Here is a 22,799-nt window from a genome sequence, read left to right as displayed (position 1 = left end):
TTTTTAAGGCAGACTGAAATATGATTCAAAATCAGGAGACAGTAGTTGAGAGCTTGTATACCCAAATTCCTAAAATAGCAGGTCTACCATTAGCATGCATTTTCCGAAGGATATGAAAACTGAAACTCAAATGTCTGTCATTATTTCATGATTACAATCCTAAAGTAATTTGAAAGAAAACAGGAATGTTATGGGGAACAGACCACTGATATGAGACAAAAATCTGGACATTCTGCAAAAGTCTGTACAGTTAAGATGCATTCTGTAATCTCTGCTACTTTAGTAGACCGCAGATTTTTGCAAAAAACAGACCAAAATATAATGCAAAATTAAAGACAGTCGAAAGCTTATATTTCTCCCATTCAAGCATATATTATATACATATATATGCATTCATGCACACATACACACACACACACACACACACACACACACACACACACACACACACACACACACACACACACACACACACACACAAACACACAAACTTTAAGTGTTGACCTTCTTGCTTCATGCAGGCAGCAGCAAGCATAGTGCATGAAAAAATGGGTCCCTTGCATTTTGTCAAATGTCTGTTTGGTTGACAAATGCAGGGATGGTGTTTAATGTCAATAGTACAGATAGCTGAGTGATCCAAATGTCAATGGTGTGTTTTGTCAAGACAGGAAAGTGGAGTGTTTGTATTGTAGGGATAGGGTAAGGATTAGGTAAAAGGCTAGATGTAGTATTGTTAGTGTGTATTTGTGTGTGTTTGCGTGTATAAATGTGTCTTGTGTAGTGGCAGTGTTATGGGAAATTTTTTTTATTATGGTAAGGCGTAGAGTTAGGGTTGGGGTAAGTGGCAGCTTTAGGGTTAGGGTTACCATCCATTAGTAAGGTGCTGTGGGGGAGCAGAGTCTCTGAAATTTTGTGCAGGAGTATGTATGGAAAGTTGTTATATTCACGTGTCTTGTGATGATATGAGTTACAACAACTACATTTAGGTGTTTAGATGTAGAATGTTTTTGTCTGTTAATTTCAACATTACTACCCATGCTTTCAAGAATAATCTCTCCCCCTTAGATTTTCTTATTCCTCCAATTCCATATTTTAACGACTTCCACTGTATAGATTTAAAACTCTCCCACTCCAAATAGCTCAGATTATTCTATATTTCAGCAGAGTGCATAAACTGCCATGCTATATGCTCTTCAGACCTCAGCTGGAGAACCTAAAATAACATAACAGTACTTTGTGCAATTTAGGAACGTAAAGTGGTTTGCATTTCCCTGCTCTGTTTATGAGTCATTCCTATGACCGTGCATCGGATAGCACCATATCTATGAAGCCTCCTGCCCAGCATGCAACAATGTCAGAAGTAAGGTAACAGATGGACATACTGCTTTGACTCCTGAAGAATCACATCTCTTGTACAGATTAAATGCATTGATGTTATAGTAAAAGTCATGTGCAGTTGCTTTGGAAATTTTGTTGACCAATCAGAAATAGTTTAATTTGGCAAGCTTTTTTCTTCCAATTTTAATGTATTACACACTGCCAATATCAAGTCTTTTAGTATTACATACACTCTTGATGTATATATATATATATATATATATATATATATATATATATATATATATATATATATATATATATATATATATATATATATATATATATATATCTTACCTTGGTAAATTGATTAATACAGATATGATTTTGGATGTACATTTCTAACTACTGCTTCTTTTTTTCAGGGTGACAATAGAAAGCTGGAAGATGCAAATGTGTATCTACATTTACCATCTACAAAGCAACTGGCAGCTGAACAGAGGTCCCAATCTATAAAAGGAAACTTTGGAGGTGGCTTATCTGTCTGTCCCAAGGATAACTTTCAGATATCTACACTGGTTTGTTCTACAAAGCTTACACAAAATAGTAAGTAAATGGAAGAATATGATGCCAGGAAAAAAAAAGTCACTCAAGTTTCTACCATAAATGGTGTGATAGATAACAAACAGTAGCATGATGTTAAATCAGATTTTATGCTGTTGTTCTTTAATTACATTGTTGAATCTGACTCTTTCTCACCTCAAGGCCTTTAGCACACCAAGCCTGTCTGTAAAAAGAAGTACTTACAATTTCATATTTATTACTTTAGTAACATTGTCAATCCATCTTAACTTCTACTGTCCCTTCTTATTTTACCTTCAGTTTTTCTAGTTAATCCTGTCTTTGCATTAAGTGGCCAAAATGTTTGAGCTTTAGTTTTACAATCAGACATTGCACTGAACTGTTTGGGTTTATTTCTTTAAGTACTGACTGATTGCATCTTCTTGCATTCCATGAAATTTTCAAACATGTACACATATAACACATTCAATGTATTGATTTTCTAACATGCAGCCATATAGTCAAGTTCTAACAGCCATATGCTACTACTGAGAAAAGGAGACCAAGCTTATCAAGACTGCTATTTCACATCTGAGGTGGATCACCATGGGAATGAACATAAAACGTCTAGCATGTTTAACTGCTCTTTATTTTATAGTAGTTTTTTTTTCCAAAGAACATAATAAAGAACATAATATATTTAAATAACTGAACTTGTTTAAAAAATTACAAACAATGACAGCTTCATCTCTGGACAGTACCACATAAGTAATTAGACCAGATATCATATAAACACACTACTACATTAAATCGAGTGCTTGCTTGTCATAAGTGAATAAAGACTTCATCAGAATAATTATAATCCTTAACAACTTTATGTTTTTATGGGAGAATAAATGAGAAACAAAGCTACTGGAGAAAAACACATTTTTGACAATACTGACCTTTGTTGACAAGGTGATCTTTTTGCATTTTAAAATGTTATTCAGATTTGCCATACCTTTTGGCAATCATCTTTTGGTTTCCTGGCTGCACTTACCATATCAATATACTTTTTATAGATACATAAGATGTGGAAGGAGTAAAGACATACAAAGTGATAAACTGTGTGCAGATTCCAAAATGTATTCTCAGACACAACAGATTATAGATACATTTACAATATCTTATGCAAAACAGTTTGGCTACTCTAAAGGGGTGATAAGTTGTCTTAGTGACATCCAGGTAACCCCAGATACTAAAATCAAATCAGATTATATTGAAAAAGAACTGCACAAACTGGATCCAAGCAAAGCACAGAGAGGAGATGGAATTAGTAACAATGACATGAGAGCACTTCAGCAAGAACTTACAGTACTATTATATCTGTTATTCACTAGGTCATATAAATATGGACAGATTCCTTAAGTTTGGAGAAATATGCTTATTAAACCTGTCTTTTAGGGAAAGGGGAGTAGGACAAACCCAGAGTTATACAGACCCTTAAGTCTACTTTCATATTGTGGAAAAATAATGGAGGCAATATTGGATAAGTTATTGTCAGAAATGGATAGGTTGGGACTTAACCATATATCAGCATGCATATGTGAAAACAGATCTATCACCACTTGTAACATGATGTTCTATAACAATATAATAACAGTTATGAATGAAAGATTGTGCTGTGATGTAATTTATATAGATTTAACTTCAACATTTGGCAGGGTCATACACAAAACACGGATCAATAAATTAGTACAACTAAGTATTGATGTACTCTTGATAAGATGGATAGCTGCATGGCTTACAAATAAGACATGGCAAGTATCATACAGCAACTGGACAGGTGAAATCTTTGGTTACAGTCAGGGTGTACCACAGGGCTCTGTCTGTAATAGGCCCTTACTTGTTTAGATTGTATCTTTCCGATCTAACTCTTTCATCTGAGGTGTTATGCAGTCTATATGTAGATGACCTAAAATTGGGTAAACTGATTACATGTGTTACAGATAGGGCATGTCTGCAAAATAACTTGAATAAATTGACCATCTCGGCACAGGAGATGAAGATGATGATAAATGAATCAAAAACTAGGTATATGATATTTGGGAGGCATAAATTGAAAGGTGAATATTTAATACAGCACACAGGGATTGAAACTGTAGACTCATTTAAGGACCTGGGTACATAGGTATATCCAGCTATGAGTTTTTCTAATCGTATCAACCAATTGGTTAATGATAGTTATAGAACTATAGGTTATATAAAAAGATTTATAAAGTCACGGAAATCAAAAATGATGAGGTCATTGTTTGTTAGTTACATTAGTCCCAAACGTGAGTATGGAATAACAGTATGGAAACCTTATAAGAAAACAAGCAGGAGTAAACTGGAACTGTACTAATGATATCCATGGATGTGAAAATTTAAGTTATTATGAAAGACTAAGAATAAAGTGGTGTAAACTGCCCAAAGTGACCAAAAACTCCAAAAAAAGATGCAGAAACAAAGATGATGTCCTATCCACTATAAAGCTTTATTCAACCACAAACTCCACAAACAGTACGAAACAGTACGAAAAACGACCACTTAAAAATACATAAACGCCTTAGATATTCCACCATGCGTTTTTGTCTCATACATAGACTTCATCAGATGACCAGCCTGTTTCAGGAGGACCAATATTTAAATACAACCAATTAATCAGCTTATTATACAATTAAATAATCTACCAATAAGTTATAAAAGTACTTAAAACCATAATTATGCCCATACTTCATTTAAAAGACCTTGTTAAAATTTAACAAATCAACATTGTAGTTCATTATTCTTCTCCCATTAAAAAATGATGTTATAAAATCTTCTAAGAAGTCATTATTTAAAAAAGTCATTTTTTTTAAAAAAAGAGAAGTTCCTATAATAATGGTATAATAAAATACAAAATATTCATTTTGTGCAGACCTGTGCCCTCTAGTGACTATGTTTAGGTTATGTTTCATATCCCTTTAGAGCTTAGCAGATCTTAGCTTTAACAAAGGTTTAATAGAAATATAGTCATTTAGACCTGGGGGTCACTTGCTTCCAGGGTTATCTGCCACCATAGCTCCCTGTATTCTATTTTATCTTCCCAAGGACCCCCCCAATATCATTTTTAATTTGTTCTAAGACCATAAAACCAAAACTAGCATCTGAACAGGTTCTAGTATGTTTAAAAATAGCATTAGTTTCCTTTCCCACTGAAATTTCATAAATGTATTCATAGATCCTTCTTTTTAATTTCCTTTCTGTCTTTCCCACATAGAAGGACCCACATGTCCTGCAAACAGCTAAATATATAATTCCCTTAGTCTCACAATTGAAATATTCAGAGCTATTTATCCACTTTTTTCTACTTTCCAGGTAGTAATTTTCTAAATTTAAAAAATATATACATTGGGTACAATGGCCACATTTATATGTTCCCTTCTTACCCCTGTTATTACTACCTACTTGTTTGTTCTCTAAAATAGTTTTGATACAATGGGAATTCTTATAGATCACCTTTTGTGGTATATTGGACAAATCTTCTATGTCCGAAAGGGAAACAAATCTCTCCCATTCCCTTAAAAAAATCTTTTTAACATTACTATTTAAAACATTATATTCAAGTATTAAGGCCTGATTAAAATCCTCTCTAGCCTTTTCTTTGTTAAAAATATTACTGTATTCTTTACATCCTAGTATGGGTTTGAATTTATCAATTCTCCCTTTTTCCACTTCTTCCTTTATTTGGGTAACAAAATTCACTGGGTAGCCCCTCTCTAAAAATATTTTCTGTAGTAACTCACACTCCTTAAGGAAATCACTTTCAGAACTTGTCATGCGGCAACCCCTTACAAATTGTCCCTTCACAATATTTTTCTTACAATGTAAAGGGTGTGCACTTTCAAAATGCAAAAAGGAATTGCAGAAAGTTGGTTTTCTATATATTTTGGTTTCAAAATGTGTGCCTACTTTGTATACCTCAATGTCCAAATATTGCAGGCTAATGTCAGAAATTTTATATGTAAACCACAAAAAATTAGTTGTATTACTTATGTACGTTATAAATTCCTCTAATTTATCTTTTCCAGCTGTCCAGAAAATTACTATGTCGTCCAGAAACCTACGATACAAAGACCAACAATTTTCAAATTCAGTATTGAAAATATATTTCTCCTCCCATTTGGCAAGGACCAAGTTAGCATATGTAGGAGCACAGGCAGCTCCCATTGCTACCCCCTGAATTTGTTGATAAAATTCACCATTAAAGTAAATAAAATTATTCATTAAAATCAAATCCATCAACCATATATTTACTAATTTCTCATCTTGTGTTAATGTTTTGTCCTCATACACAATCTCCTCCAACATTTCCATCCCCTCCTTGTGGGGAATGGAAGAAAACAAGTCAATGATGTCTATGGTTACAAAAAGAAGATTATCATGATATAACTTATTAGAAATTTCTTTTAAAAGGTCACAGGAATCCCTTAATATAGTGTTCCTATGCAGCCATAATTTTTTAAATTTTTTATCTACATAGTTAGCCAAAACATAGGTTTTAGATCTCTCTGCAGATACAATAGGTCTAAGTGGGGGGGTCACTTTCACATTTATGTATCTTAGGTATACCAAATATGGTGGGGGGTTTAGGTTTATCTACTTTCAGATACATAAAAGTATTATAATCAATCAATTTTTCATACAACATATCATTTATACTCACGTCTATTTTATTATAAGCTATATTAATCTCATTTAAAGACACATTACAATATTTTGTTTCATCCCATAATAATGTGTTCATCTTACTCTCATATAATATGTTGTCCATAAAAACCATTCCTCCTCCTTTATCTGGTTTCATTACCCTAATATTTATATTGTCTTTGATTTCGTACATTATTTCTCTCTCTTTTCTACTTAAATTTCCTTTATATCCCACCTTAGTCTGTTCTTTTCTTATTTCCTTTTCCAACACCCTTTCTAGATTTCTTAAATGGGGGTATAAGGGTGGATTATAAGTACTTTTCCGCTTTAATTCAGTATTATGGTTTACTTTTTTAACTGGAAACATAATATTTAAATTGACTTTTCTCAGGAACATCTTAATATCTAATAGGCTTCTAGTCATATCACCCTTTTTATAGGGAATTAACTTCAACCCCTTAGAAAAAAATCCAAAGTGTTCCTTTACTATATATAAATTGCTAAAATTGTATATAGAGTAGTTATTGTACATATTCCTGACCCCTTCCACAAGAATATCAGTAGGGGTTATGGTGGGGTGGGTTAGGTGGGTATTGCTTAGAATCTCCCCCTCCCCCTTCTCCCCCCTCCTCTAAAAATTGATCTCTTGTAAGCCTTGTTTGTTCATCAGTCTTTCAGATCTCCTTAGAGGGGGGTAATCATGATCATATTCCTGTTCATCATCATAAAAATGTTTTTCGTTCCTTTTGTTTTCAACCATAGGTTCATTAAGATTGTGTCTTTCAAAAGTTTGTTTAAAATACTTCTGTGGAGGTATGGGGTAACTATTATTGCTGTCATATTCCTTAACATCCCTCTCCAATTTTTTCATTTTTCTGTATACTAGATCATCACATTTGTTGTCTATATCGTTTCTAATGGAATAATATTTTTCTTTCTCCTCTTTAATACTAAACATTAAATCCTCCTTTACCTGCTGGTCTAACTCATCTATGTCCTTTTGAATTAAATCCTGATTCCTAACATTTTCCCTAATAATTAATCTTAATACATCCAAACCACATTTATTAAACACTTCAATAAGTTCATTGTGAAAAGTGGAACCAACCAAAACATTATTGGGAAATTTATATACCCGTAGGCCTTTAGGTACAATTTCCCTAGAAATACATTCTTTTAGATATTCGTTTTCAATCTCTAATGTTCGATATTTATGCATTAATTTGTAAAGTTTATCACATTTACTTCTATATGAGTCGCCAGAAACATACTGTTTGTTGTTAGAGTGGTCAAGTTTAAATGAAAATTTAGTCCGTAACCAGTCCTTCATGTCTTTAAAAACTTTAGTTTTAACAGTACCTGTCACCATAGCTCTAGAGTCTGGTGCCTTTGATCTCTGCCCAGTATTTCTGCTCTTATTAGAACTAACTTCATTTTTGCCCACTTTAAAGATATTCGGAGTAGTAGCTGGATTAAAGGTTTCACCATTTTCCTCTCCAGGGTTGCCGACGCCTTCTACCACGCCAATAAGGTCCCTTGGATTTTCGTCTTGTGTAAATAACCTTTCGGTTCCTGGCTTATGACGCTGAGCTAGGTTTCCGTAAATCCCCACCAGGGATTGGCTGAGTGGGGTAAGTAAGTCTATCAATTCAGTAAGCTGACCAATCAATTTCCACGATTGGCCAAGTTCATCCTGCCCTCTGGGATCAGGAAGTGGTTGTGTCTCCATCTCCTCGCCACTCAAAGTACCAATAACCAAAAATAAAGTGGTGTAAACTGCCCAAAGTGACCAAAAACTCCAAAAGCAAGGTGCAGAAACAGAGATGATGTCCAATCCACTATAAAGCTTTATTCAACCACAAAATCCACAAACAGTACGAAACAGTACGAAAAACGTCCACTTAAAAATACATAAACGCCTTAGATATTCCACCATGCGTTTTTGTCTCATACATAGACTTCATCAGATGACCAGCCTGTTTCAGGAGGACCAATATTTAAATACAACCAATTAATCAGCTTATTATACAATTAAATAATCAACCAATAAGTTATAAAAGTACTTAAAACCATAATTATGCCCATACTTCATTTAAAAAACCTTGATGAAGTCTATGTACGAGACGAAAATGCATGGTGGAATATCTAAGGCGTTTATGTATTTTTAAGTGGTCATTTTTCGTACTGTTTTGTACTGTTTGTGGATTTTGTGGTTGAATAAAGCTTTATAGTGAATTGGACATCATCTCTGTTTCTGCACCTTGCTTTTGGAGTATTATGAAAGACTAAAATATTTGAACTTGTACAGTATCACTTACAGATATCTAAGAGGAGATCTTATTTAAGAATATAGGACATTTAGCGACAACTACCTCTGGGAATGTTTGGAGTTATCAAAACGTACTAGAGAATTGTCAGACAACCAATGTAGAATGGAGAGATGACAATCAGCAAGAAAAGGAGAGTAGTATTGCTGAAATTGAATTCATCCTCAAGTCCTGATGAGTACCTTCAAGAGGTGGACCCTGTTTTTCACAAAATCTCACCAAGATGACACTGATATATAGACTATATTTATGTACCATATATCGTGGACAGAAGTAGGTCAAAAATTTAAAAAGACAGCTGGGTGCACAAGACCTAGGATAAAAAAGTGCCCAATCCTGGTAGGCGTATTTGAGCCAGGACTGGAAAAAATGACAGTGTAGAATCCTCAAAATATGGAGGCATTCCTACAATGGGGTCAGGCCAAGCCCAGGGGGAGAATAGCCTCCCTGTTATAGAAAGAAGTAGCAGCCCACAAAAATCAGAAGAACTGATAGGTCAAAGAAAAGCCATAAAGATGATAGAGTGGCCTATTGAGGATGCAAAAGAAATCATGCATTGTTACTATTATGCAAAAAACCCAGAATTTCCTGACCCAAGATATACAAAAAGATTAAGAGAGAAATTAGAGTAAAGAAAAATATTTCCTCAAGAAAAAAACTGTCAGAAGCCTCAAATAAAAATTTGTGTTCATCAATACAACACATTAATGAAAAACATTATATAGACTAAGAAACTTTGATCTGTTTGGAAAAAGAAGCATCTGAGGAGGTGCAAAAATATAAACAACAAAACCATTGATTTTTCAAAAGTAAAGAAATATGGACTTGGTTAAGAAAGAGAGATTTGATATGGTGCAATATTTATGCAAAGGTGAAAGCCAAATTAATCAATATAAAGAAGACATCCCCAAAGATATTAGAAGATAAATACAGGCAAAGGCATCCAGATATGGAAAATTTCACAATAAAAAAATAGTATCTAAAAGAGGGAATGTAGAAAAGAAGATTAGTAAAGTAGAAGTTAAAAAAATAGAAGTTAAAGTTATGGAGTGTGTGCCAAGTGAAGGATTTGGTATAGAAGGTCTAACATGGGTTATATCACAGCATGATAGAATGAGTCCCCAAAGTAAAGAGAAACAGGAAGATCAGGAGACATCTGAAGAAAAAGTATGGGCATGGGTAAGAAAAAGATATTTAATATCATGTAATATATATGCATAGGAGAAAGCAAAAGTAATCAATACAAAAATAGCAGCACCAAAGATATTTGAAGAGAAATACAAGAAAAGGAATCAGGATATGGAAAACCTTAGAATACAAAAATAAGAAGACAAAGAGGAAAAGTAGAAAAGGAGATTAGTAATGGAGAATTTAAAACAATAGAAACTGAGGTTATGGAGTACCTGCAAAGTGAAGGATTCAGTGTAGAAAATCTAATTCAGAAAGCACCACAACAGGATAGAGGAATGGCTATCCAAATTAAGGGGAAACCAGTGGAACAGGAACAATTGGTCAAGTGCCATATGAAGATATTTTGGATTGTGCCACAGGAAACCAGTATAAATGTGCACTTGAAACTGGACAGCAAGGGAAGAAATGAGAAACTACGGAAACTCTGATGCAATGTTGAGGAGTGATAGCCCAGTGAGTTCCCATATGACAGAGCAATGGATGGCAGAGAATAAAATTGAAGAGAATGTGCCACAGGAAGATGCTATAGAACTTTCTACAGAATGCCCACAGGAAATAGAAAACAAAAATGTGCCCTCAGTTTAGAAGTAAATTGACTTAATAGAGATAGACATATTAAGATCAATGGAAGAAATAGCCTGCAGAAGGTCAACAAAACCCAAAAGTCAGAATTTTAATAAAACAAATGAATACAGTAATTAGGTCTGTCCATAGAGATCCATGCAATATAATAGAAGTAAACAGGATATATTACTGTGCAGCTAAATTAATAACTGATAAAGTTCTACCACAAGAACACAGGAGAGAAATTGAATACCACCATGGAAGTATCAGATAGAGAAAGCTATAAAGGAATTAAGACAAGAAGTGTCACTGTTAGAAGAGTATAGAAGAGGAACAGATCAACAAAACTACTTAGAAAAACAGATGTGACAAAAGCAATGTGCAATATTAGAACAGATCAGGATCTATCATGTACTGTCGCAAATAACAAACTAAAATTCTCAGTGCAGGCAGAAAAACTAGAAGATAATGGAGATAAATATAAAGGAAAAGTACAAATATGCAAATTATTGATGACACAAAAAGTTTTATAAAGAATTGGGAAAAAAGGTAAAAGAAATTGAAAGACCACCAAAAAAGAAGAAATAGATACATTTTGAAAAAGTATTTATGAAGATCCTCTGGAACATAACAAAAATGCTAAATGGATAGAAGAAGTCAAAGAAAGAATAAGTTAAATGTACATGATAAGAAACGGGATGAAGTAATAGCCAGAAAGATTGAAATAAAGTTAAGAAAAGCCTTTAATTGGAAAACCCCAGGCCCACCTGCAGTACCCAACTTCTAGTTAAAAGTATTATTGTCAAAGGAAAAAACTTCAAAGACCAATACACGTAAGGTTCAAATAAGGCACATTTAATAACTTGCTGCAAGGAGACAAAAACATGCAAATACAGGATTTTGCCTAACTACTAACAGGAAGTATGCTATTCTTATACTGTTCTACAAGACATTGCCTTCTGTGGTTGACGTAATCAAACACAACTTTCAGTATTGTTCTACAGCAGATGTTACTCAGATTTTCTGCTGACATGACTGGATTTATGAAAAACATTTTGAGAAAAACAACCTGGCCTTGGTGGGCTCTAGCCCGTTACAAGCTTCTATTGTGTAGTTCTAATACATGTGTTACATTTCAAGGTACTTTTCTAGCTTAGGCACAAGCAAATGCTTATTGCAGTTCATATTTTCAAGCAGTCTTTGCTCTGATTATCTATAGCTTCTGCAGCTGTGTATTTTCTCACAGCACAAGCGGAACTCCTTGTCTAAGTCTAATACAAGTGATACATCTATTCATTATTTTCCTGACACAAGCAGAAATTATCTGCTTCCCTGTAAATTTCCAAAGCATAAGCAAAGATTATAGCTGCGCATATTTCATGACAATACAAGGTTAGAAAGCTTCTGCAATTTGTACAGATTTTATGCAGTGTGAAATTGAATAAATATGTTAACCCTTTTCAAGCCTTAAATGCACTAAGCATATTACTAATACATACACTAATACATATTTTTCTGACAATTATCATCTTTGCATGAAGATTTAGTCATGAGTAAGAACTATTTATATGCACACCACAAATGGGAACCAACCTGGCTAACAACAGGGAAAACAATGCTCCTACTTAAGTGTGAACCTGCAAGCTACCCTAAAAATCATAGACCAATACCTTGACTTCCGACGATGTATAAACTATACACTGGAATTGATGCCAACAGATTTTATAGTCATTTAGAAGAAAACTCAACTATGACAATAAAACAAAAGGGCAATAAAAGAAAGTCATATGGAAAAAAGGATCATTTGTTGTTAAATAAAGTCATAGCGGAGAACTGTTAAAAAGGGGAAGAAAAAAAAGCATTTGATAGTATCCCACATTCATGGATAAAAGAGAGCTTAAAATGTGTAAGATATACCCTGTACTGATTGACTACATTACAGCAACCATGAAACAGTGGCAGACCACTTTGCAATTAAGCCACGATAAAGGACAATTTATTATCCCAGGGATAAAAATTCAAAGGCGGATATTCCAAGGTGACTTTGTCACTGTTGCTATTCTGTCTTGCCCTTAACCCATTAAGCTGTCTTCTTAACAGCTTAGGACATGGCTATAATTTGGCTTCTAGAACAAAGCAAAGTGTAAAGACTTCTCATCTTCTCTTTTTCAGTGATTCAAAACTGTGTAGCTCATCAGATGAGGAATTGAAAGCACAACTGCAAGTGTCAAAACTTTTTCAGATGATATAAGACTATCATTTGGTCTTGATAAATGCGCAAAAGCAACCTTTAAAGCAGGAAAACTGCAGCACCAAGAAAACATCAGTTTAGGACAAGAGTGTGATACAAAAGAACATGAGCAAGAGGGAGTGTATAAATATTTGGGAATTGATGAAGGATCAACAATAAAACATGAACAAATGTGAAGAAAACTTAGTAAGGAATATTTTAGAAGACTTAAATGAATCCAGAAAACAGAGTTGACATCCAGGAACAAAATGCTCACCAAACGATTTATTAAAATCAATGCATACCAAGATTATATATTTCCTGTTCTGAAAGAGGGATGGCCTCCTGGAAATTGATTATATGTATAGATCTGCGATTGTGGGACTGCACATATATCTTCTGAACTCACAACTCCCAAATATAGTAAAAGGTTTGAAACATGAGGAGAATAAATCTAAGATGACTTCTCTGCTTAATCTTGCAGAAGCATGTCGGCATCAAGCAGGATGGAAATCAAACCGGAAGCAGATAAAAATCAGCAGCAACTAAATGTGCCAAAAAACAAAAGAAAGAATATAAGGTGAAGGACCAGATGTGAAGGCATGAAATGTTGAAAATGCATAATTCTAGTTGCAAGTATAGAAAATTCTGGAAGAACCTTATTTTAATCAGGAATGAATGCAGGAATGGTTAAGGAGAGGCAAATTCAAACCAAGAAATGAAAGGTTAATATTGGCATCCCAAGATAGTGGGATATGTAGACATTGGTGACAAATTCCATTGAACATGTAGGAGAAATAGACAAATGCAGGTTTTGTAAAACAGAATTGGATACAGTTCCACACCTTGTTGCTGCTTGTGACATAGTAATGGCAGGACTATATACTGAAAGGCATAATAATGTGGTAAGACTGTTGCACTGGGGATTGTGCAAACATGGTATTAAAGTGGCTGAAAAACACTGAACACATGAGCCACAAAGCATCATAGAAAATGATGGTCTTCATCGCATGGGATCACCCATTACCAACAGTTCAAAAGATAGATGCTAGAAAACCCGATACAGTGGTCCATGAAAAGAAGACAAAAGTAGCATTGACTATTGAAATCACCACACCCAGTGACTACACTGTCTTGTGTACTGAGACACACAAAGTCATAAAATATCATGATTTGCAGGCAGAAATGAGAGCAATGTGGAAGACAGATACCCAGACAGTTCCAATAATAGTAAGAGTAATGGGGTCTTATAAAAAATAATCCACAATCATATTTAGATATGTTACCAGTACATGTAACCCCATACGAATTGCACGAGTCATTATGAGGCAGGGGCTGACATCAAAGATTGAACCAATACTAATTTCATGAACTTTACTCATACTTTAACTTAGGAATGGGGTCCATTCCCGTCATGTTATTAGAAACCCAAAAGACTTTGAGAAATATAAAAAAAGATTCTACAGGAATGAGAAGTGTACTAAATGGCTCTCCAACAGAGTAGCTGATGCATTGAACAGACTATCAACTTAGATTAAAGCAAGTACTAGTTTCGATATTTTAAGAACAGGCTAGACACTTATTATGGGAACAAGTGTTTTGGTATATTGGCAGGCTAGAAGGGCATTAATGCCTGTGCTTGAAATATTTATATGTATGTATGTATGTATGTATTTATGTATATGCAGAGATGTGTGAGCCCAGGATTACTTGACATTGCTTCCCTCATTTCCCCATCTACTTGCAATGAACAGCTATGGCTAGATGACATATTTTATTTTTTTATTTCTTTTTACTTTTTTTTTTTTTATGTTGAGCAGTAAGACAGGTTTTGCACTGTATACCTTCACCCTCCTTGACTGGCTCTTCAACTCTTCCTCACTTTCAGTTATTGGAATGGAAGCATTTGCAAGTCTGAGGCTGTTAATATTTTCCTAACATTTATGATTCTGACATCTGATAGGTCTAACTCAGCATTTCAACTGGTGTATTCAGCATATAAATAGAATAAGTAGGGTGACAATATACAGATTTCAATTACTCCTTTCCCAGTCATGAACTAGTCAATTGTTCCATATTTGGTTCTAACTGTTGCTTCTCAGTCTGTATTCATATTCATCAGCAGGCAAATAAGGTGACCTAATATCCTCATTTCTCTAAGCATTGCCACTGATTTTAATGGTCCACATGGTCACAGGCTTTATAGCAGACAGTTAAGCAGAACTAAATATTCTTTTGTAACTCCTTTCTTCATTATCCAGTGGGCATTGTAAATTTGATTTGTGCTGCCTCTACCCTTTCTTACACCAGCTTGTACATCTGGCAGTTCTCAGTTCATATACTGCGGGAGTGTATCTTGGAAAGTCTTGTCAATTACCTTGTTAGCATATAAAGCAAATACGACTGTTTAATCATTTGAACACTCTTTGGCACTGCTCTTTTTGGGGACTGGGATATGAATTGACCTTTACTGAATTATAGCCATTGTTGTCTTTTCCAGGTTTACTGGCATATTCCAGGTAATGGCATTATTCTGCAGGATTTTACACAGTTCAGCTGGAATTCCATTACTTCTGGCAGCCTTGTTGTTAGCAAGACTAAGACCCATTTAATTTAAGTCTAACTACGACAATGGGGAAACATTTTGCAATCAGTTTTTGAAGCACATACAAAGGCTTCAGTAATATTCTCTATTTTTTTAGATTTTCCACACAATTTCCAATAATAACAAGCAAAAAAATGTCACTAGCTTTTAAACCAAAACACTAATTTAAGTTGTGGGTCTTGTAATGTTGCTGCAGTATCGCTACCTCATGTATAATCAACACATATTATGATATTCTGTCGGTTGCCATATCATTTGCTAAAAATCTAAAACATGCATATTTATTTATTTATTTTATGTTTACAGTTTGCTGACTGGATACATGAACTGGTCTATTGACTCTTTTCAGTCATGACCCAGGTAGATTGTACAGTACTACTTACAAAACAATTGTTTAGCTAGAATTGTGATAGAGCATATATTTATTTTTTATTTCTTTTGTTAATGAGTGTTATGATATAACATATTAATGTACTTCTTAACCCATTATGATTTTTGTTATGTATTGATTCATTATTCATGATACAGACACAACTTGATTGGGCATTTCATATATATATATATATATATATATATATATATATATATATATATATATATATACATACATATATGTATATCTTTACATATAAATATGTATATATATATATATATATATATATATATATATACACACACACACACACACACACACACACACACACACACACACACACACACACACACACACACACACACACACACACACACACACACACACACACACACACACACACACACACACACACACACACACACACAGACACACACACACGCACCTGTCTTGCACTGATAAGAAAATACTCTGAAGAAGTCCCAATGAATGAAAGCACTTAGTAGATTGATTATTTGAAGATTTTGCTGCTATTCCATTTGACTATTTTTCACTTGTATATTAAAGTCTGCTGACAATATCATGCTGAGATTCCTTTGTGTGTGTTTTCATTGTTTTTGGACCTTGTAGTTTTAGTTAGATAACAAGATTAAGCACAGAATATCAGCAGAACATTGTATACAATGTAAGCTAAATACAGTAAATGTAAGACTACTGGCTAATAGTATCTCATGCAATAGTCAGATGTAGCACTTACCCCCTCACAGCACAAGGTTCTCTGGTTTAATTCACTATTAGGCTGCTTTCTGTGTGTAGCTGGCATGTCCTCCCTGTGTTTGCATTAGTTTTCATCAGGCGGCCAGTATCCTCCCACATTCCAAACACATGCAGTAGGTGGACTGGGTACACTAAATTGGCCAGAAGTGTGTTTGCATGTATGTTTTGTATGAAAGAACAGCAGTGACAGCAGTAGCCACCTGGCAGTTTGAACACTGGCTTAAGGTGATTGTCAGGGTTGAAGTAAAGTCCCTGCCACATGTCAGAAAATGGGATAAATGGGTTGTGGAAAGATGGACATACAGGTGAGCTGTTCCATTCAAACAGTGTTCTGATGGGGTATTGATAATATTTTCAGTACCTACATAAACAAGAGTTGCTCCTCTCAATGGCTTTGCAAGGAAATGTGAAGAGTAAACAGAGCACAATATAGTTTTGACAATTACAACAATTAACCAGTGTCAAGAAAGATGTATTTGGTCTCATCTTGTAGATGCCAGTTACAATTTTTTAGAATGTCTTGAATGGTTTGTAGCTTTTGTGCTTTGAAATTAACAGTAATAATAGCTGTATAAGCTGTATGTAAGACAGATTGTAAGTAGGGCAGATAACATTTAGAAATCATAGCTTTACCCTTCTACTTTCAAGAAACATGCAGTGCACAGAACTAAATAAGATTTAATAGGAAATATTTGATTTTTTAAGGAAATGTATGATTAGTAATCAGTTGAAATGACCCTGTCTAACCAGCTTGCATTTTTTAACAGAAACACTTGTTAGTAACATCTCTGTGGATGTAGCAAATTTAAATATATTCATCATTTGATTACTAGCAGAGATTATTAGCTGTTGAACCATTTACTCATATGTGCAGTAGAGGATTATCATCTAATGGAACCCCAATGGTAGCTCAAAAGCAATCAGTCAACAAGTAAACAAATAGCTACTGGATTATCACAAGAAATTCTTTGGAATTGTCATGGTCTGGAAACCAACTCACTTTCCTACTTGTTAAGCTGACCCTGTTACTGCAACACCTGTTCTTAGGCTTCTGCTTACTAACACACCTGTGCAACAATTTCATTTCATTGGTAACTGTCAAGTTCTGCAGAATTTTTCTTCAGTGCTAACAAGGAAAATATCTATCACTTTGAAAGGTAAGGATCCACAAACAAAATTATGTCATCCCAAATTAGATATCAAATCCAGCTTCAGAAACTGTAAACTTCAATGCAACTGCTGATGAATACCTGCAGTAAACGCACAGTTGGATTTCATTGCTAAAAATAGGTTGTATCTGTTTTGAGATTTAAAACATTAATTAATATAAATAAAAGAAATATCCCTGCCTTTATAATTACCTTTAGTATATTTCACAATAGAATATGATGTTGATTGTCCTTATCCAATTAATAAATGTATGAGAAATATAAAAGGGATACAAATTTTATAAGAGAGATCCGAACTGATAGTTGTCTTAAAAGAATAGATTAGTTTACTTTATTTTCTCTATGATACCATTTTATCATGTCACCTCACAGTAAGACGCTGTCCAGTTCGATTTTCAGCTAGAGCGTCTTCTGCGTGGAGACATGCTTGAATGGGAGTACCTTCGTTGAAGGTTGTGTGTCAGATCTGGTAACTCGGCATGTAAAAATCAACTACCAATCATTAGCAGACCGGAGTTCTGCTGTGGCAACCGGGAAAAGCCGAAAGACGCAACAACCATTTTATCATGGTATTACATATAACATGGTATTACATATAACATTAAGAGCATATAAAATGAAACACTACTTGGTGCTTTTTCCTTAGACTATTATTCTTTATGTATTTATGCAAGACTGTTCACTTTAATTAAGTAGCTAGTATCATTGGCTAAAATAAGTAAATATACTCAAACAGCAGTACAAATGTAAAATAGCATACTCGTGGAATATTGCAGCAGACATTGTTAGAGGTTTTAATAATAATCTGGTAAGAGTCATTGTTAGCAGCAATACTTTATAAAACGGTCCTGAGTGTCCATAGTCTGCCAGTCCTATAGAAATTCTAAACCAATACATCATGCTTCTCTGGCTTCTAAATCTGCTTTATTTTTTTCTTTGTACAAGACTGGAGTATTCTGAGAAAAAGCTATGTGTTTAATCATTATACATGTATGTGTTAGAAGTTATATATAAAGGAAACCAAAATGTTATTGTCATTCAGACAATACAACCAAAACGTGAGACAGCTGAACAAAATTATGTTCCTTCTAGCTCATTTATACACAGCACAAACTATTTACAACAAAAACACAAGCATGTAATCACAGAAACAACATACAACACACATAACACAGAGTCCCAGCCAACCAAACCTCCATCTTCACACTGGCAAGACCAATCCATTTCCAGTGATCCAACAGAACAAAGTACAGATCAGCACATATCCAAGCTGACAATCGGGTCTCCACCATCCGGCCTCATCCAGGCCAACAACTACAGTCTCCACGATCACAGTCACCATCCACCATGCACTCCTATACCAACCTCGTCTCCATTAGTAATGGTCCAGTTCCACTTCCACAAACCACTTGATTCTGGCACAACACCATCCAACACCATCCAAAACCACCATTCACTCCTTCCGGCTCATCTCTCCACACACAGGCCCAAATAGCCATGACCAGGCCAACCATTCTGTCACTCCAAACACTCTAAGCTACCTGAACAAATCCCAACGGTCCAACCTCCAACCGATCAACCAACACAACGACCACCTCCTCTCTACATTCAACCACGAGCAACCCAGAAAAATTATCCAACTATGGAAAACAGCAACAAAAAAAAAATATGAAGAATGGGAGCCAAAGAGGCCGCTGCTGCACAAGGTGCTGTCATCTTACATTCCATATCCATATGTCTGCAGTCTATAAGAAGAATCCTGGTGAGAAAACATTACAGTGGAGTTTGGGAATTTGCCTTCACCCTGCTATTGTGTGATCTCAGAGTTGGTATATATAACTAGAAGAAGAGTGGGGGGGGGGGTTCGGAAGGGCCTACCCCTCCTAAATATTATTTTTGGTTTTATTCTTTGTTTTCAGTCATTTTAAATTCATTCTAAAATAATCACACTTCTTTTTGTTCACCCCTTGAAGTTTTCAATATTTCATAAGATAAATATATATGTGTGTGTGTGTGTGTGTGTGTGTGTGTGTGTGTGTGTGTGTGTGTGTGTGTGTGTGTGTGTGTGTGTGCGTGAGTGTGTGTATGTGTACTCCATTATATCATATGGAGTACAATGTCGACACTGATTTGGTTCGAAATATAAAAATGTGTAACATTGGCACTTACTGTGCATGCTCCTAGGATTACCCCAGAGCAGCAGGCTTAAACACAAAGAAGTGTTTCTGCAGGCAAGCCACCATGCACCCTCAAACCTCCTCCAAGTCATATATACATATATATATATATATATATATATATATATATATATATATATACATATATATAAAATATATATGTATATATATATATATGTATATATCTATATATATATATATATCTATTTATATATATATATATATATATATATATATATATATATATATATATATATATAAATCCAAAAACACAAGGCGCAGCTACCAAAGAACCACACTGTAGAAGTATCAGCGGAATGAAAACATGAATAACCAGTGCAGTTGCCATGGAATCGGGCATAAAAAACATTTTAATTCTGAAGTTAATGAGCACTTTCAGGTTTCTCCAAACTATCATCAGATCTAATGAAACTGTACTGGTCTAAAGTTCGTATAAGGCATTTAAAATTCATTGACCAATCAGATGCAATATTGGAGCACACACCTCCTAAAATGTATCAGGTGATTCCATTCATGAATTTTCCATTCATAAAGACTATCTATCAAGACTCTGCCCGTTAAGGGCAGGTTTTACTGGTTTATTCCCCTTCAGGTTGGGTAATTTGTCAGTCTGTAATTCAGTTATCCAGTTAATTTTCACTCGTTTTGTCTTATCAGAAATTCTCCCTCATCGAATACTATCCAATACAGATTGTAACACCATAAAGCTGAAGCCATGCCCTTCAGTCAGAATAATATGCCTAATAAGGGGACTTTTATTATCTTTTAAATGAATATAACTCGTGTGCTTGGATATTCATTTATTTAACTGTCTGAGAGTTTTTTCTACATAGAATGCATTGCAGGAATCACACGTAGCAATATATATCACATGTTTAGTTTCACAATCTGCATAAGTATTACTCTTATATCTTCTTTTGGATAGCAGATGCAGGAAATTTTTTTTATTGGAAATGTATTTACAGGATGAACATGTCTATATGGGAAAGTGCCAATTCTCAGAAGATTTAATGTTTTGGAATGGATGCATATTATAGCATAAATGTTGCTTGAGCTTCCGATTTCTCTTAAAAGTAAATGGTGGAGCATCACCAACTATGTCTTTCAGACTAGGATATGCCTTCAAGAATTTCCAGTTATCTTTTATTATATTACACACATAATGGATGTTACTCGCAAATATGAGAATCATTCTTCTTTTCTCAGCCTTAATCTGTCTATCTGTGGTTTGTGCCTGTCCAGAAAAAAAATTATTTCCCAATGGTATTTCCTACCACCAACATTGAGGAAATTTGAGCATCAGTTTCTTCTGATTTGTATCCTCTATCTCTAAAATTATGTCATAGATCATGAAAGAGCTTTCATATACTCAGCATCTTCTGTATGTAATCTAGAGGTTCATAGGAGTTGATTTTTAACCACATTACGAAAGGTGTGTGGGGATGCATGCTTGCTGTATGCAGAGAACTATTTTTCCAGCAATCCTTCTTATATAAGGAAGTACTAATGTTGTCCATTGAATCAATAGATAGTCGAACATCTAGAAAATTGATCATCTAATCCAAGCAATGCATCGTGAACTTTAAAAAATCTGTCATAGTCTCTTAGTATTCAGTAAAGCAGTCTAAACCTTCCTTAGCATCATCCCATAGGAAATAGATATCATCCACAAACCTCTTATTAAATTTCAAAGCTAAGTATTGATTATTGTTATTATATATATTTGTGGATTCCCAATGGGCTAAAACAAGGTTTGCATAACTATTGGTGTAGGGGATGCCCATGGCAATCTGCAATTTCTGTCAATATATGTCTTTGCCAAAAATGCAGATGTTATTTTCCAGAACCAAATCTAATAGATGGTATAACAGCTCAATTGTATTATTATCAAAATTACTGTTATCCCTTAAGAAGTTCTTAATTGCAGCTATACCATAGTCATTGGGAATAACTATGAACAAATGTTGTACATCCAGTGCAACCATCAAAATCGGGACTGGTTCATTCTGCATATTCAAACACTCTGATAGCATATACAAAAATTGCCTTGTATCCTTAATCACCATAGGTGCATCAGTGAGAACTTGCTTAAGTTGATGTTCAACATATATGGAAATGGGATCCATTGCCCAGCAATTCTCTGATACTATTGGATGCATAAGTGGATCTTCTTTAGATATGAGTATTTTAGGAAGGCTGTTAATGCTCGGAATAACTGGATGTTCAATGGAAAAATAATTAACCGATTCTTGAGCGATTTTGTTTAAACTTAAAAGCATTCTTAATTCATCATGAATGTTCTTAATCATGCTATTCAAAGCTAACCTATTTATTTTCTTATAGGTTAATTCATCAGTCAGTAGCTGATTCATTCTACAATAATAGTGATCACGATTCATTATAACAATGTCACCTCCTTTGTGGGCAGGTGGTGACTGCATTGGTTATTTATACTTATATATGTTTGTGTGTGTGTGTGTGTGTGTGTGTGTGTGTGTGTGTGTGTGTGTGTGTGTGTGTGTGTGTGTGTGTGTGTGTATATATATATGTGGGTTCCATTCAGAAGCTCGAAATACTGAAATCTTGAATTTCAGTATTTTGAGCCCAAGAAGCCAAGTCCACATAATAGCAAAAGTTTAGAAGTGCAAAATTCAAAACCTCAAATACCGAAGGTTTTGAATTTCAAACTTCTAAAATTATTTAAGTAAGTGGTGCATGTGTGTGTGTGTGTGTGTGTGTGTGTGTGTGTGTGTGTGTGTGTGTGTGTGTGTGTGTGT

General features: G+C 34.6%; 1 protein-coding gene across 1 annotated transcript in view; it reads left to right on the top strand.

Annotated features, from left to right (window-relative positions):
- LOC122795974 (dedicator of cytokinesis protein 2-like) overlaps positions 1 to 22,799 on the top strand; it is a 2,887,083-nt gene that overhangs the window by 1,931,730 nt on the left and 932,554 nt on the right. The window contains exon 18 of the mRNA XM_044064456.1: positions 1,743 to 1,923. Coding sequence (XP_043920391.1) covers positions 1,743 to 1,923 — 181 coding nt within the window. The remainder of the gene's footprint in view (positions 1 to 1,742; positions 1,924 to 22,799) is intronic.

The sequence above is a fragment of the Protopterus annectens genome, chromosome 2.part2 (genome assembly GCF_019279795.1).
Source record: "Protopterus annectens isolate FY-2018-M chromosome 2.part2, PAN1.0, whole genome shotgun sequence".
Taxonomy (NCBI): Eukaryota; Metazoa; Chordata; order Ceratodontiformes; family Protopteridae; genus Protopterus; species Protopterus annectens.
Note: the sequence above shows the minus strand (reverse complement) of the source record. Positions and strands in the feature narration are given on the sequence as shown.